The sequence below is a fragment of the Vanellus vanellus genome (genome assembly GCF_965231255.1).
Source record: "Vanellus vanellus genome assembly, chromosome: Z".
Taxonomy (NCBI): domain Eukaryota; kingdom Metazoa; phylum Chordata; class Aves; order Charadriiformes; family Charadriidae; genus Vanellus; species Vanellus vanellus.
In genome coordinates, this window is record NC_138908.1 from 8,052,865 (window position 1) to 8,070,129 (window position 17,265).

Sequence of the window (17,265 nt, forward strand, 5' to 3'; positions counted from 1 at the left end):
CATTAAATGCATAGTGCCTACTGCAAAACATTATCTTTGCAAAGCGGAAATCACTTAATCCAGGTAGGAGGCATCTTTGTCTTCCACCTCTGATGCTCATTTTCTTTGCCTGAGAGGGAAATGCTGTGAGGCTCTGTATCTCTTATTGGAAAAGAGAGCTTGCATTCTTCTCAATATTTCCCTTGCTGTCTTTAGGACTTGGCATGCATGATTTTGTTCATTGTACTAAAGCTTTCTGTAGACTCTGAGGCAAAGCTGGCTCTTCAGGCGGGGAGTCTGGGTTCAATCTTTAGGGAAAGCTCATACAAGGTATCTTCGTCTATGATGAGTGTCTTGTCAAGTAGATAGTGAGTGACCTGGAACGGAGAAAACACAGACAAACAGGCTGTGTTACGTCCACAACAATTTCTTTGCTTTCCTTTTCCCCTTCAGCCCATTTCGGATCCCAAGATCCCCTCACATTGTTTTCTTGAGAAACACAACAGCTCATTTGAATGGTGTAAAGCTCCACCAGCAGTGCTCTAGGAATCAAGCACGGCCTCTTAGGAGCAGGCAAGTCCTTAGCCAGGTTATCTAAGCCCACGTTGCTCTTCTGGAGTCTGACATGAAATCTTCTCTGAAAGCACAGACTGGCTTTGGGCAAAACCAAAATGGGGTAAAGAATTGCAGGAGGCACACAGCATCAGTAGATGCTTGGGCCATCTCCTGTCCCCTAATCCCAGGATTTGGCGATTCCCTGAGGAATTACGCTTCCAACTGGGCAGGGAGAATACATTTCCCTTTGAACCCGCTCCCTAGTGCCCCAGACCCACGAAGGATGCAATCCAGAGAGAGCTTCCAAAGAAGGAGGAAAAAACTTGCTTCTATATAAAGTGTCAAATAAAGAGTTTCTGCCAGGGTGGGGGTATGACAGCCCCAGAGTACCTGTCCGTATTTCTGTCTGTCCTCTCCTCTCTGTGTGTGGGAGCAGAATACATCGATTTTTCCTTTCAACAACAGCTGTATCTTACAACTAATTGCCAGCACAGCTTTGATTTCGTCAGTAGGTAACAGTGCCTAAGAAGAGCCTTACCTTCTGCTGATGCTCTATGCGGTAGGAGGTCTGCTGGAACTGGCGTATTTCCCTGATAATATGTGAGATCTTTCAAAAGAATAGATGTATATGAGTAAGCACAACTGCATTTTGACTTCAGCTAAGCCACACAAGGCAAGAACTTTCCCTCAAATTATGCAATTCATCCTGGGAGGAGGAAAGGGAAGGGCAGAGATCATCTAATGTCTTCCAAGGATTTCACTGTCCTAAATTAACCATTTATTGTTCAGTCAGCCTCAAGTGAACCACCTTGTTTCTCCCCTCCCCATACTGATAACCTCTCTTCTCTTTGCCTTGAGTGACTGCTGCAATGGGTAGCCATAAGAAGGGCATTAAGCTGAGATTAGAAGAGAAATTTCCATGCTTCCCTCTGAGGAGTTGTTACAAAACATTACACGGTAGCTGGGGAGAAATCAACTTTAAAATGCTTTTTTAGACAGACCTCCGCACACAGGAAAAGATTGCCATTACTACTTTCTGGTGAATCACTCACTACATTCTTTTAATTTTGGTTATTTCAAAAAGCCTTTTGTTGCTCCTTCATGAGCTTCGGACAGCTGCTTTTTCTGTCTGTCATTTCTCAGAGAACAAACTGGAGGCAAATCCACCCTGTAAAAATACTCAGTTTACCAGAAGGTGGTGTTAGAAGACTGGGTCAAGTAATTGCTTTCAAATAGCTAGCTATCATCTTGCATGATGCCAGTATGTTTGCAGGATTTTAGAAGTTAAATTCAAAGGAGTTATAATTAAATCAATAATTAACTCACATAATTAAACACCTGTTGGGGAAGCATATAAGGAACTGAAAAATACCATTCTCATTTTGGAAAAATTGACAAGGCCTTCCTCAGTGAAGTTTGGTGTTCCTTCTTCAATAAATGCCAGGTCCGTCAGGTACATTCCAAGGTAGGGAACAGCAGGTGGGTTACAACTATGAAACAAGAAATCAGCATATTCGCCTGTAGCTAAATTTGCAAACTAATTTTTTTATAACTCACACAAACTCTTTATTACTTAACATACTTCTGATCGATGGGTTACATTCATTTCTAAGACAAACAGCTTCTCTGGCCTCACTTGAGCTGTCTTTGGTCTGCCTGTGACAAATTGAACGTATTCTGTCCAGTATCTAATATTAATGGCAGATAACCTTTAGTAAAATGTACAACGGTAAATTGATGAAGTGAGAGGAAGGACAGGTAAACTCTGGAATCGGAGAAAATCTTCAAGCGTATTTCAATCTTGGCTGACAGTTTCGGAAGCAGATCCTACACACAAGCTAAAAATGCACCTGGACACACTTCTGAGTGGCTGATGTTCTGCAGTTGTGTAAGCATCCTACTATAGCAAGGGTGCATGTACGCGCGTGAGTGTGTGTGAGTGTGCGTGCGCGGGCAGATATATATACATACATATGCATACACATGCACATATATACACATACTTATACATACATATGTATGCATATATGCATGTATATACACATGTATGTATAAATGTATACACATGTATGTATATACCATTCTGTCAAAGTCTATTCAGGCCTTCTCAACAGCGAACACCAAGAAGAACGAGCAAGAGGGAGAGGTGGCAAAGATGATCTAGAAAACTTTGAACAGAGACCCTAGAGAAGAGGGGTTTTCTTTTCATGGAGGGACAGGAGGAGTGGGATCATGATTGTTGCTTCCCTAATGCAACGGTCGCCGCTCCATGCTCACTGATTCTCGCCTCAGCAGAAATAGTAGCACACTTGGTTTTCTGAAGCTCTGGCGTAAGAAGAACTGTAGAGTGCTGGCTGTACTGTTAACATTGTCAGCAGACTGCTGACAACGCTTAGCAGTCCACTTCATTCTGGGTATTTTTTATATTATGAGGATGATTGTTGTACACAGGCAAGCAAGATATTAACTGAAAGCTGTATAAAAGTACCTCTTCATATACTGAGAGTAAAAACATTTTTAAACAGGTGATTAGCTCCCCAACAATATTTTTTACAAAAAACTGACTAACTTGAACGGTATATATTTTTAAACGTTCCAGTAATTATTCTATTAGTTCAATTCTTTGCTTCTCTTGAGATCATTTAAAGTAGTTGTACCACTCAGTCCTGGAAAGCCTACTTGTAACTACAGAACTTGCCAAAATACAGCTTTGCATGCATGCAGCTGGAGTCGATGCATAAATTGTAGAACCCTTGTCATGGTATATTTCGGATACCAAAATTACATAAGGTCAAACACAATCTGGCAAATTCATTAAAGAAAAAAAATATTCAAGGACTACTGTACAATAAAAAGAAGGCTGTTTTCCACAGTGGCAGACTACAAGGGGCTGGGAGGCTATAGGAAAGGAAATGTCACTGTGCGTTTGTCCTGTTCCCACGTCCCTCTCATCAGCTACTGTCCACTGTCAGAAACAAGATAAAGGGGTGAATGGATCTTTGATCCAACTCAGGCTTAGTCCTAAGTCCTAAACTTCTTATCTGGAACAAGGTCTTTTTGGAATCTTGGTTTTGAATGAGAAATTGTATTTATAAACCTAGCTTTACACTTATTGAAAAAGTTTATCAGTGTAAGTAAAACCCCAACAGGGAACATTCACACAGAATAATAGTTTAATTTGTTTCAGTGATTCTCTGGAGATATTATATTTATCTATCAGGGGTACCAAATCACAGGATATGCAGCAAAACAAGAAAGCCAAAAAGAATAAAACTAGAATTTAGAAGGTTATTAGGTAAAAATATTATCCAATATAATATTAATTATTAAAGCTTAATCAAAGCAAATTCATCTTTCATGTGTATTATCCGCTGCTTACAACAAAACACAATAGTATATTGTAGGGGAGCATACTTTTTGAGCGTTTCTCTAAGGTTTTTAAATCTTCCTTCAGATGATACAGTCTTCTGAAGTTTGTCCATGAGAGCTTTTGTCTAGAAAGAAAATACATTACAAATATCATTGCTGTTGTACATAAATGACCGGGATTAGATTTTTAGAAAAGGTGTAATCACTAAGCATCTTCACCTAATTTTCAAAAGTAATACCATATGCATTAGGAAATCAGCTTTATTGTATTTCCTAGTGTATTTCTGAAAATGGAGATCAGGCAGCATTAACGATTTTCTTTTGAGTGACACACAGAACCTGTATCTATGTTAATATTATTAGCCTGCAAATTCAGGTAAAAACCCCAAGTTCATTAAATTAATGGTCAGCAATTCAGTTTACTGTGTATACAAGAATATTAGGGACTTTATCTTACATGTTGCTGAGGATCCTCTGCTGCACTTACTGAAATTAGTGACCGTAAAGGATGTTTACTGTCTTGCAGTTTGCACTAAGCTGGTTTTGCCTCCAAGTTTCTGATAAAAGCGGAATATGTATTTGAAAATATATTACTGTCTTATGCAAATTAGTTTCATTGGGCACCATCAGAGCCTGCTTACTTCATAAGTGAAAAAATTTTGCTTTTCAGTCTATTTATGCTATAGCATTGAGATAGTATACACAATAATGAGAAATTTGTCATTTTTGAAACTGAATTTCTAATTAAGAGAAAGCTGTAGGCAGAAACAGACATTTTCTTTTTCTCCTAAATAGCAGGCTGATGATACACTCAGATTATGTTTCCAATAAGTACTGGGGAACTGTACAACAATATTAATGTGTTGGGTTTGTTTTTTTTTTAATTGAGATGTTTATAAATCAAACAAATTCCAAACATAACATTTTTTGCAGGTAAACTCTTTTGTAACAATTTGTATTGAAAGGATTTTAAACATATTTTTAAATAAAAGGATGTAGCACCAGCTATAAAGCAGCTGAGAAAAAGTTGACTGGAGAAGGCAGAACGGTCAGAATGTATTTTAAATAGATTTATTGCTTGGGCTGCTTTGGTGCATTTCAGAAGCTGCAGAATTATAAGGAGGAGAAAATGCCATGACAAAAGCCCATCTTTTGCATGTCAATCAGCCAGATCTAAAATGTGCAACCTGAAATCTTCCAATTAGCTGGAATAAACTCCCTATCAAAATACTGCCTAACCTACAAGTGATTAGCTCTGTCCTACTGATCTCCTTGCTCTGTTATTCCACCATACTAAAATATTCCTTTCTTTTTTTTTTTTTTTTAAATAGTAGAAAGCTGAGATTCAAATCATCCAACTGATTTCTTAAAATTATTTAAAACAGATAACACAAAAGGCTGGATACTCTTCACCCTGGCTAGTCTTTTTTTGGTGTGTCTTATTTGTGCTACTGGCAGTCATTCCCAGAGCCTTAGCTGTGCTGCTGAGAGTCTCAGCAGCAAGGTGAGGATTAAAGGGAGGTATTCGCTGCATCTAAACTTGGGCGTCTAAACGAGAAAGAAGACTGGTTGTCTACAGTCTCTTACCGGGCAGCAAAAAACTCACCACCTTGAGAAGAAGTGCTGACCTTTCTACCAACTTTCTGCACAGGCAGGGAAGTATGACTCCTATTTTAGGCATGTGAGCTGACTTGAGTTATAACTAGTATCCATCTACATGTATATATCTAAAAATATCTAAATATAGTTTTCTCAAATATTTCGGTACTTCAGGCTCAAGTCGTAGTCTTAGGCACCTACTGATTCCACTGAAATCTGTTTGTTCTCACAGATATTTAATTAATGATATATATATAAAAAGAAAGGATAAATGAAATACAAAAGACCTTGACATGAAATACCAGTATCAATTGGTGCTTCCAGCAAATAGTCAGAGTGTTGTAAAAGCAGAAATATTTATGGGAGGAATCCTATCTCAACCCATTGTTCTCTGAACAACACACCGACAAACAAAATCTAGAAACCTTACTTGTAATTATATCTTTCTTACCTGTTTGGATACTTTACCCCAAGTTTTCTTAAGTCTGTAGATTGCACTTCTGTTCAAGGCTGACGTGATTTCTAACACACCGTTATAATTGTGCATACATCGACAAATATCAGCTACTGCTACCCACTTTTCAATGGAGTTGGCTCGGGAGCTGACATCAGCGTAATTCATGATTTGGGAGGCAACAAGGTTACTCATCTGACCAAACCAACAGGAAAAAAATTAGGACATTTAAATATGATCCCTTTCAACATATGACTATTTAATGAACAAGGCAGAAAAAACTAATGCACAACAGAACTTATGGCTCTTAATAAAACCAGAGAAAGTGTATTGAGAACAGCGTTGTAGGGAAGTGTTGGGGAAATGATGCTATGAGAGAAAGGTAAGACACACAATGGGGAGTATCTCCTAGCCAACAGCGATAAAACTGATTCTGAAATCTCTCAGTAAAATTCAAGGAAAATGGTAAAGAGCAAAAATATGGATGGGGATACAAAGGGCATTCATTAAATAGAATCAGTGTCATGTTTTCACTCTCTGGAGAAAATTTAGTTTCTTTTCTAAGCAACAAGGCATTGTAGTACGGTTTAAAATGTTCTACTCTATTAAATTGCCATTGAAATTCTGAATACCAGTTCTTGAAAATCAGAATTTTCATGTGCTTTGATTTAAAAGGTTAATCGCAAAAAGACTGTAACATTCAGTCACTATCAGTTAAGAAGTTATGTCACATTGTATAAAAAAAAAGGTATTTTTGTTCCAGACATCATAGATAACGTCAACAGAGTTCCGAGAAAGCAATCTATATTTAATAGTACTTACATCATTAAAATGTTGACTAGTTTTCATAATATAGGGTGTTCTCTCATTTTTATCCACTTTCATCCAGCCCTGCCCAAGAAACTCTCTAGACATTGAGGGGAGAGAAAAAAACAAACAAAAATGCCCTCAATAAACACAGTACAGATACTCTGTCTGTAACTGTAGCCTAAGTGGATTTCAAATATACCTCATTTTGTTAGAAGCTAATAACACAGCTTTACACTAATTCCAGCATTTCACGATACCATTTTTAATGCTGTCTGAAGCAGTAAATATTATAAAGAAGATTTATTCTTCTTTTAATCCCCTCCCCCGATGCCCCCATCCTAATTTTCATCATTTTGACCCTACTTGAAATTGGTCTTGTCAGCTTATGTGGTTACATCCATGTTAAACTGCTGTATGAATGAAGCTGATTTGACACTCCCTCCTGAGAGACTCAGCGCTTCCATACTTCCGTACACATTCACCCTTCACTAGCCCAGAGCCTCAGACCACAGCAAAGAAAAGTCTTTCAAAACATGAAGAAACTACAGGGGATTCAGAGGCAATGACAGAAACAGCTGAAGGACATTATCCTGCTACGCATGCAAGCCTTTTTGTCAGCAGCATGAATTAGTGTAGTGCTTAATACTGCCAGTCAGTAACTCATCCACCGTACTCACTTCAGTCACTCGTAGGAGAACACTTACTCATAGGGTATGCTTCGGAAAACTACATGATCTAAAAGAGTTATTTGCTCTGCAAGCTCCATGGCCGACAAAGTCTCAAAGCACTCTGGTTTTGGACAATCTGACTGCAAAAATAAGGACAACACTTAATGATCTCTTTTTGCATCAAAGGTCATTTCAAAGCACGCGGTATTAAAAACTTCATATGAACTCTCAAAACAGAGTTGTAATTAACTTCTTTGCTACAAAGAAATAAGAATTAAGAAAAATTGCTAACAACATAAGGGTAAACATCAGGCTGGAAACCCATAAGAAAACAGGCACATACCGAGTCATGAGTACATATGTAGGTTAATTAAAGTCATTGTGCATTCTGCGTTACTTTCCACATAACCACTCTGCACCTTGTTCATTGCCCACACTCTTCCTTGGATAAATGCAATGCACTTATGAGATGATGTGACTACAGTTTGGAGGATGGGCACTGTCAGTCAAGGCCAGCTATGGTTCTGATGGCAGCTGAGAAGGCAGACACTTATCATTTCATATATATTAATATCTTTCCCCCCTTTTTTTTCATCGCGTGATTTAAATCCAAATCCTGAGGTTTTAACCCTTACATCTTTGATATGGGCTCCAAATTCTTACTTTCTCTAAGCTGAAATGTACATTCCTGATATAAAAGAACAGTATTTCTGTCCAGAGTTGTAAAGCTGCAGTTGTGCTACATTTTACTGACTTAGAATCACAAAATTTCGACAGGAATATTTATGTTTAAATTTGAAGATGAACTTACCATCTGAATTATATCCTCTATTTTTAAATGGGTATCATCTTGATCATCCTGGGAAAGAGCCCTGAAAAATTAAGTAGCAGAACATCCTATATAAATAAAATTGTCTATGGTTATGAGAAAACCTTGTCACAGATAGGCAATCATGTTTATCTGAAATAAATCCTAAGACTGCAATTGAAGAGGTAAAGAAAAAAATCTGGTACCTAAAATCTTATGTCTTCTTTTAAGTAAAAGTGTACAAAATAGTATGACTTCGGAGTCATGTAAGGTAAAATGATGGTCATAAAGGCTTAAAATCTCTGAGCTAAGAACATCATATACTGTAGAATGACAATAACAACTGTTGATTATAGTAATAAGGTTTCTACATCTATCCCACTTTGACTTCAGTGCAAAGAATTGTGGTGGACAAAGAAAAATTCCCTTTTCAACTGGACTGGCAACGCAGAACCACAACTTTATAACAATAATATTTAATGAGAAGCTCTCTATCCTGAATAATCCTAGGAAACCTAAAGGTGGAAAATTACATCTCAAGCCTTTTCTCTGATTTTAAAATACTGTGCTAAATGATATTTGGGGGAAATGTTTGAAAAATCAACATTTGAGAAGTGAAGAAAGCCAGCAAAATAGCCATGCATAAAAGAGTGATTCACTGGGAACTGTTCTTGTTTATTGGCACTACATTTTCCTATTCAGTGTCCCACACAAATAGCTGAGTGTGGAAACAGACAACAAACTGCTAGCAGATTTTACTTGTATCAAGTACATGACTTGCTTTCAGTAATGCAAGTGTTAATCCATGCTTCCAATTCTGCTATAGAAAAACTGTGATTATTAGGGTTATTTCAGAGTAATGGGTCAAAAATGAACTCAGCAGAATTAATAAGTATTCATCAAACACCATCTACTTTGATGTAGTATCTTGGCACATAGTTCTAAGATCTTACCCCTTCATTTGGAAAATACAGACTCAAAGAAAACTTGAATAGACTGGATTTATATTATATATAAAAGAGAAAGAACAGTATGTTGGTATGTACAAGACTGCCTATAAAGACACCAATGATATGGCAAGAAGTTACTGGACTGATTCACACCAGGGGAGATTTAGCTTCAACATTAAGTTCCATTTTCCAATTGCAAGTATAGGTGAGCACTGAAATGGACTTTCTGCAGAAGTTGTAGAGTACTCATCAGCTGAATTTTCAAGGGAAATTTTCAAAGAAGATCCAGTTCTACTGATTATTCCAGAGAGCACAGCAACTGGAACAGGTATTTTGTCACGGTCCCTCCAGTTCTTTATTTTTGCACTCTGTAGTAACAGACTTTCCATGTACCAGCTGTTGAAAGGGTTAAAAAAAAAAGGATTATAGTGCCTGGAGACTTTAGCTATGAGTGTAAGATATGGAATTTGTACTATGTGGGTGGGAAGGAAGTGTTAATGCTTAGTACACTAGGTTCTTCTGTTGTGGGTTGCTGTTGTTTCCTTTTGGGTTGCCAAATCGGAGGACTAGGTTAAAATCAAATGCAGATACACAGAGAAAGGATCTAAGAAACGTCCTTGCCTTCATTTGCTGCCTATCAAATGCACACAAAATACCCCTTTCTTCACAGGAGTTGGAAACACCTTATGTCTGATGGGCAAGCCGTGCAAAGTCTTGAATGTCTACTTCTTCAGGAGAACCCGAAGCTTCTTCTCCAGATAATAACAGTGTGCAGCCTCAGCAACTGTAAATACACTGCCATTCTGTCTTTCCTGAGCAGCTTATTTTGTGCTGTATCTCATGACCGATTGCCTGCAGAAAGGTATTGTTCATCGTATGACAACAGCCTGTGCTTCCTGGCAATAACAAAAAGAGAGGGCTTGCCCTTCTGCCCCAAGTGTTCTCAGTAATCTCGTAAACTTATCATTTGACTTCCTTACATATAACTTTATATTGGCTGGAGTTCTCACCTTTGATACCAAAATTATTCCATTTGCTTAATACAAAATAAAATAGGAAACATGAGATTCTTAAAAGGCTGAAAATACTTAACTTTTCCCCATCTTTTCTTCCTGATACTCTCTATCGTGATGTCTCACATTTTACCTAGACTTCCAGTCCCTCATCCTAAAGATATGACTGGTAGTTTTTCTCTAAACACAGTGGTCTCGTGAAAAAAAATTCTCCTTTTATCCATAAATGCTCTACATTTAGATCTGCAGAGGACAATGCATCTCTAGACTGGATAAAGCTACTTTTGGACAGCAGCAGCTTCCACTTCAGTCTGCACTGTTGTCAGCTTTGGGATACCTAATTTCAACAGAGGTCTAGCAAGACACGTTGAGCTGATCAGTTCTGCTTGGGCAGTTCCCATTGCACTCCTTGGAGCTAAGGTAAGGTAAGAAGCACGGGTCCATGTGAAGAGTTATGAGAGAAAGCCAAGGTAAGGAGAGATTCTGCCAGACTGTTTAACAGGATGCCTCTCGGAGAGGACTGAATGGGGCAACATCTCCATCATTATCCTTACAAATGAAGGAAGTAAATTCATAAAAATTAACTTTCTAATTCTTAGAGTCAGCAGCTAAGATTAGACCTCCCTCTCACTTAAACTGTTCTTCATGCCTGACTAGACCAAATATTAAAGTAATTTTCTAGTGGAAAATGTTAACATCAGTCTCCTCATTCCTTTATGGTACATAAAATATTTTTAAAATATTTTAAAAGCTGGTGTAAGTTATAGAGCCTGAAATGTACTGTCTGGTGAGATCATACAAGGCATAAAACTGGTCATCCATCACATTTTGTCCTCTGCATATCCCTGGATTTCATTTACATTTATTCTGAGGGAGGAGAAGGAGAAGGGGATGGGGATGGGGAAGGGGAAGGGGAAGGGGAAGGAGAAGGAGAAGGAGAAGGAGAAGGAGAAGGAGAAGGAGAAGGAGAAGGAGAAGGAGAAGGAGAAGGAGAAGGAGAAGGAGAAGGAGAAGGAGAAGGAGAAGGAGAAGGAGAAGGAGAAGGGGAAGGGGAAGGGGAAGGGGAAGGGGAAGGGGAAGGGGAAGGGGAAGGGGAAGGGGAAGGGGAAGGGGAAGGGGAAGGGGAAGGGGAAGGGGAAGGGGAAGGGGAAGGGGAAGGGGAAGGGGAAGGGGAAGGGGAAGGGGAAGGAGAAGGAGAAGGAGAAGGAGAAGGAGAAGGAGAAGGAGAAGGAGAAGGAGAAGGAGAAGGAGAAGGAGAAGGAGAAGGAGAAGGAGAAGGAGAAGGAGAAGGAGAAGGAGAAGGAGAAGGAGAAGGAGAAGGAGAAGGAGAAGGAGAAGGAGAAGGAGAAGGAGAAGGAGAAGGAGAAGGAGAAGGAGAAGGAGAAGGAGAAGGAGAAGGAGAAGGAGAAGGAGAACCACCTTTTTTTTTTCTCCAGATAAGACTGTTTATCAAAGTTAGTCACTGCTCTTCAAGCTGAACTCTACATCTTCCTACTTCACCATCAATGAAATTTTACCGAGATTTCAGGGGTTAGTAAATAAGGCTGATAAAAACTCAAGCAAAACATACTTCAGTAGGTTTGCCTAGCTTTCAGAACAGATATTGAATAAAAAGAAAAAAAAGCTTTTACCCTGCAGAGAAACCCTGTCAGTCCATTCAACAAAAATCTCATCATGCAAAAAGTACCAGCTGTTCTGTTTGATGACTCAAGAAGGCATGAAGCAGCTCAGCATCTCTCATAAACACTTTCCTTGCCATTTGTATTCTAAACAGAGTCTTTCCCAGAGCTGACCATAATATCTTCAGAATGCAAACCAACCTTTCCTCCCCCTCTAATCTCTGCTATCAAAGGGACTGATTTTCCAAGAAATTTATATGCACATACACACACAGACACTCAAGGTGTGGGCCAGTTTGTAAAAAGAGACATTTGTACCCAATATCCTTCAAGGAGACAGTCCGCAGAATATACCCATAGGTAGGATCAGAAAGCATGAACTTTCTTTCATGAGTGTTCGAACATTGAATTTATCATAAGAAATGCTTTTCCTAACCTCATTCTGAATTCCTGTACTTTTCAAAGTCCAGAGCAGACTACGAAAATGGAAATGTGGGGAAGCCAAGACCTACAGTGAGGGTTGACATGTTTTGATACACCAAGGCCTTTTAGATATAAAAGCATGCAGCAAGCAGCTCTTGAGAACAACTAAAAAGCCTATTTTATGACACTTAGCAATTGGGCAAATGACTGTTTTCACGAGGGGCATGTCAACTGGCTCACCCCTCCTTCCCATTTTCATCCTGTCCCAGAGAAGCCTTTTGAATGAAAGTTTCATCAAAACTTCCAGTTATGACAAATCTGTGCTTTCACATAAAAAACCATGCTGTCAAAAATCTTCAAACAAATTGATTTCTAATAACAGTATAAAAGCCCTTCAGTTCTAGGTGGGTAATTTATATTCCTCCTCTAAGTAGTTTATATGAAAGCCCTCTAGCTAGAAAACCAAAAAAATAACATCTTTCCAAGGAGGTTGGTACATGGTGGTGACAGACGTAGAAGCATTTCTGCAAACCAGACACTGGTATGTGAACCAAAAGAGGAACACAATATCTGGGAGCACGTCTGCACATTTCTAAACCAAGAAAGACTCTAGATACCTTTAGGACATCCAGGGTGGGATTCACAATCTCTGCAAGTCACTGCCTATGTTCTCTGTCTGACAAAGGAAGGTGTCTTCTATGATTTCTGGAGCAGCAGTCAGGATGCCTAACTTTAGATAATTTTGGTGGACAGAATCTCCTTCATGATAGGCAGTCACCTTGGAAGGAGTGCTTCATTAGCTGTCTACTGTTAGTTTTATGGTTAGGTGCTTCAGTTAGACACAGTGGGTCCCACCAAAGAACTTTTTCTAAGTCGATGCAGAGAGGAAATGTCTTTCCCCTCAACCTGTCATTATAACCTATGGACAGTTCAAGGAACTCAAGAAATAATTTTATTTCATTACAGGCCTTCTCTTAACATTCAGAACATTGACTGTAATCTGCCACGTTGGCAAATGATAGAAAATCTGTAATCTGATGCAGAAAAAAAGAAAACAATGATATGAGAGATACACTGTTGTAGAACTTGGTGCATTTGTGTATTTCACCTCAGCTGAATGATTTTTTTTTTTTCTCCAGTATCAGAATTGTTCCAATACACTCTTTCTCACAAGGTTACTGAAGTAGTTCCCATTCCTGAAAAATTAATTTCTCCTTACCAGCTGACTATTAACAAATTTGACATGCCTGGCAAATAACTGCCTCCTGTGCGGCTGGAGAACAAGCCCAAGCACTTCAGATTACAGTTTTGCTCAGCGTAAGACTTTGGGACAGTTTGTTTTATGTGATAACATTTTTTACTTGGAGACTATGTCCTGATGTCCTGTTGACTGTAGCTCAACAACAGCTGAAATTAAGTTGTATTTATGCAACAGCTCCCATCTGAATGTTTATTTATGCCACACTCTTATTTGAGAGTTTATGGGCAGTTTGTGGACATAATAAACATATGGCTAGAAAGGAAAGAGAGGACAAACAGTACCTACCACTTCACAGAACAGCAGTCAAAGGATGCAAATGGGGGCAACTCACATCTTACACAATTACCAAGGTCCCATTTTTTGATGCTACAGCTAATGGAAATCAGCTAATTGGAAACTGGATACAGGAAAGTGCTAACAAACTTGTGTGTTAAAGGCCTATAGATCTCTTCCATTACTCTGCCAGGAACAGCCAATCCAGGCTTATTTTCTCATATTGTCTTAAGAAGCTAAAGGTCTTAAGATAATTTCTCCCACTGTGCACAGTCTGACAGAACCTTTGCTGTCACACATATTATTAAAACCCATTAACCTAATCCTTTTTGCTCTTCTTGCTTGCCATTTCTTCCAAGGAAATATATAAAGCAAGCTTACTATTCTTACTTTGAACCACAGCACATGCAGTATAATTAAAAAGGGGGGTTATTTTTATTTATGTAAAAATTAAGTAGGATCCCATTGAAATGAAGTGCTTTTATTAAGAACTTTTCTTTCATTCTTATCCTTTGACTTTTTTTCTCTCCAGGTGAACAACTTTCCCCTCATTCTTCTGACATTCTTTTTCACTTAGGTATCTGATGGGGAAACACATCAAATGGTCTTAGAAAATTCAGACAAACTGCATTTATTGCACCCTTATTGGCTTTCCAGCACAATAGGTACAAAAATACTAACAAAGCATGTCATAGATTTATCTGTCAGTTTCCATTGTACCCTATTTTAACAACTGCTTAGTCTTTAAATGTTTACTGCTCCTCAGTAATGTAAAACAATTTACATGAAAATCAGTTGCTATAAAGTATTCACACTTAGTAGACAAAATTATTGTCACTGATAAATGCTTATAAAGACTTGTCTCTTTGGCATGACTAGACACTCAAGTATGTAATACCAACACTAAGTAACAAAATAAGGTGTTCTAACCCTAATTTAAATAGTCCTGTTATGCAGAAGCTTAAAGGCCTTTTATTTCATGGCACTAATTAAATAGGAATCCCTCTCTGTAAGCTACCCCAAGAACTTGGGGCTTGGTGTCAACATAAAGGAAGGTGCAAGCATGGTCTTGTTAGGATGGCATGACATGTTAGGCTATCATCAGCCGCTTGTGAGCTTAGCAGAGTGGGTGGCCCATTACTGAGGCAGGAGTTCCTCAAGGTATTTTAGGTCTTGTTGCTTTACTAGGCAGCATTTTTCCCTTCTGCATAAAGACTGAACCCATGGCTGCCAACGGTACTGCAGCAAAATTTTCTAATACGGGCATTTTTATGAATGAAACATAAAACACACTCTGTTTTATAGCTAATAAAACACTTACTAATCCTTCAAAATTAAATACTCTGAAGAAAAAACAAACCCTGTGAATTCTATGATACATGATCCTCTAACTATTCCACATGCTATAGTTAATGTACTAAATTACCAGAAATGTATTTACCTCAGTATATTTGCAGTAGCTTTCCTTTCTTGTGGCAGAAGGTCAGGGTCTCTCAAAACTTCTTCCAGCAAATTTAACACATTCATTTTCAGCTCATTGTTCAGCTCAAAATCCTACAAAGGAAAACAATTTTACTTCCTTTTGTTTTAACAATGTTGATCAAATAACTGAAAGGATATACGTTCGTGAGTTTTGCCCTTTTTTTTTGCTATTAGATTTGGAAATATTTAGAAAACTTGGAAAGCTGTTGTGGTGAACAGGCTACAAGAGTGGGAGCCTGAAAGGCTGTAATTTATCTCCTTTTCTGACCTTTGTATTCTGTGTGGAAATGGGCAAATCACTTAACCTTTCTCTTCTGAAGGAGAAACGGTTCTCACCGATACCCACAAAATGCCTTATCCTCTCTTCTCCTGGGATGACTATAAAAGCAGAAAAACAGTTTAATTGCAATACTCAGGCCACTGCCTAGTTAGGTTGGATACTAGTTTTTCACTGTTTTCTTGAGTTTCTCTGTTTATCTGCCTCCCACTCTTTTTTTTCTTATGTCATACTCACCTTTTTGGGAAGGTCTGCTTTTTGTTCCAAGTAGTGGAGTACTCAGTCTAATAAGCTCAGGAAATCAGATTAGTGCTCTCTGGCACTGCACATAAGAGCTTCAGCATTTTAATTATTTCTGAGTCAGACTGATATCTGATAAAGGAAAACCCAACAACCATTTCTGTTGATTTCTCACATTGGAGAGAATCAAAGAATAGAACCATGTACAAACTTTAAGGTGGAAAGAAGACTCCAAAAATGCTTTTACTGAGCTTAAAGATAGCATTTCAATAACAAAACTAAACCCAAAAGCTTCAGTCATCTAGTACATCACAGATCTTCCTTGATAACCCACAGTTACTTGCAAGCAAGACCACGTTTGGGGCAAGTCTCCGCTTGCTTCCATGGGAATGGAAGCCACTGTTATCGAAACTGGGAACTGTTAATTTTCCCAAAGAATCAGCTACAACCCTTTCTGTTGCAACAGGCTCCTAAATCAATAGGATTTCTGGAGATACCTGTCTCCGAGGGAAACCACGCCTGGGGAAGACACATGTCCTCACACCATACATTTCACTTGAAGGGATGCGGGAGCATCAGAGCGCACGCAGTCACAAAGGAAGGTGATGCTTAGTTTGGAAAAGGGGTGAAATACTTAAGACGAGGAGGAGGACACATGTTCATTAAAGAAAGTGGTGTCACAGCCATGCTTGTAGGACTTTTTGGGAAAGCTTGTTGCTCAAAATGTCAGTGCTCAGAAGTAGCCTGCTGTCACTTGCCAGCAATGCCCTGGGCATCTCCCTCCTGTTACAAGCATATCATTTTACCCTTCAAGAGTCTTCTCAACTTGGCCAGAACTAATTCATATTTTGAAACCAACTAGTATCTATGTCTTAGTTTTTTCTGATGTTTGTCCATATTAGAGGACAAGAGGGGGAACCTACAGGAGAAAAGGAACCTGTGCAGTATTAGGCTTCGAATGGTTACATATGCCTCCAACACTAGCAAAAAAATAGTTCTGGGTGCTGCGTTGTGTTTATTTTATAAAATAAGTTTTCTCTGGCCATTGTCCGAAATCCCTCCTGTAGGAACTGTTTTAGCTGATTTGCAAAAGACGACGTAGGTTTTCATTTATTTATTCAGGGTATGGAAATGACTCTATTCAATGAAAGCATGAGGAATGTAACTAAATTACATGCAGTACTGTTCACTCCAGTGATTTTTAAAAGAAAACCATTTGGAATACGAAACTATCAAAATTTAGCTCAAGGCGAAACCCTGTGTCTGCACAAGCTTAAGCAACCAGCATAATCAATAATAGTATCATTTGTCCTATAGTTGATGGTGGCCACTCTATAAAAGAAGCTGGGTATCTTTGCTAGTCATGCTACAAAAATATCATCAATGAACAGAGAAGGTATCCAAGAGCTGACAAACCTAACATCCTCATTTTGCACGTTGGGTAAAATTCTCACCTGCCACTGTAAATGGGCAGATCTCAACAAC

General features: G+C 38.6%; 1 protein-coding gene across 1 annotated transcript in view; it reads right to left on the bottom strand.

The window, feature by feature from the left end:
- Positions 1-263: 263 nt before the first annotated feature.
- Positions 264-17,265, bottom strand: part of RASGRF2 (Ras protein specific guanine nucleotide releasing factor 2) — a gene marked incomplete at both ends in the record, with an annotated part of 128,115 nt that continues 111,113 nt past the window's right edge. Inside the window, 9 exons of the mRNA XM_082497146.1 lie at positions 264-356; positions 1,073-1,141; positions 1,907-2,024; positions 3,949-4,028; positions 5,954-6,151; positions 6,779-6,863; positions 7,471-7,574; positions 8,246-8,306; positions 15,223-15,335. Of these exons, the coding sequence (XP_082353272.1) occupies positions 264-356; positions 1,073-1,141; positions 1,907-2,024; positions 3,949-4,028; positions 5,954-6,151; positions 6,779-6,863; positions 7,471-7,574; positions 8,246-8,306; positions 15,223-15,335 (921 nt within the window). The remainder of the gene's footprint in view (positions 357-1,072; positions 1,142-1,906; positions 2,025-3,948; positions 4,029-5,953; positions 6,152-6,778; positions 6,864-7,470; positions 7,575-8,245; positions 8,307-15,222; positions 15,336-17,265) is intronic.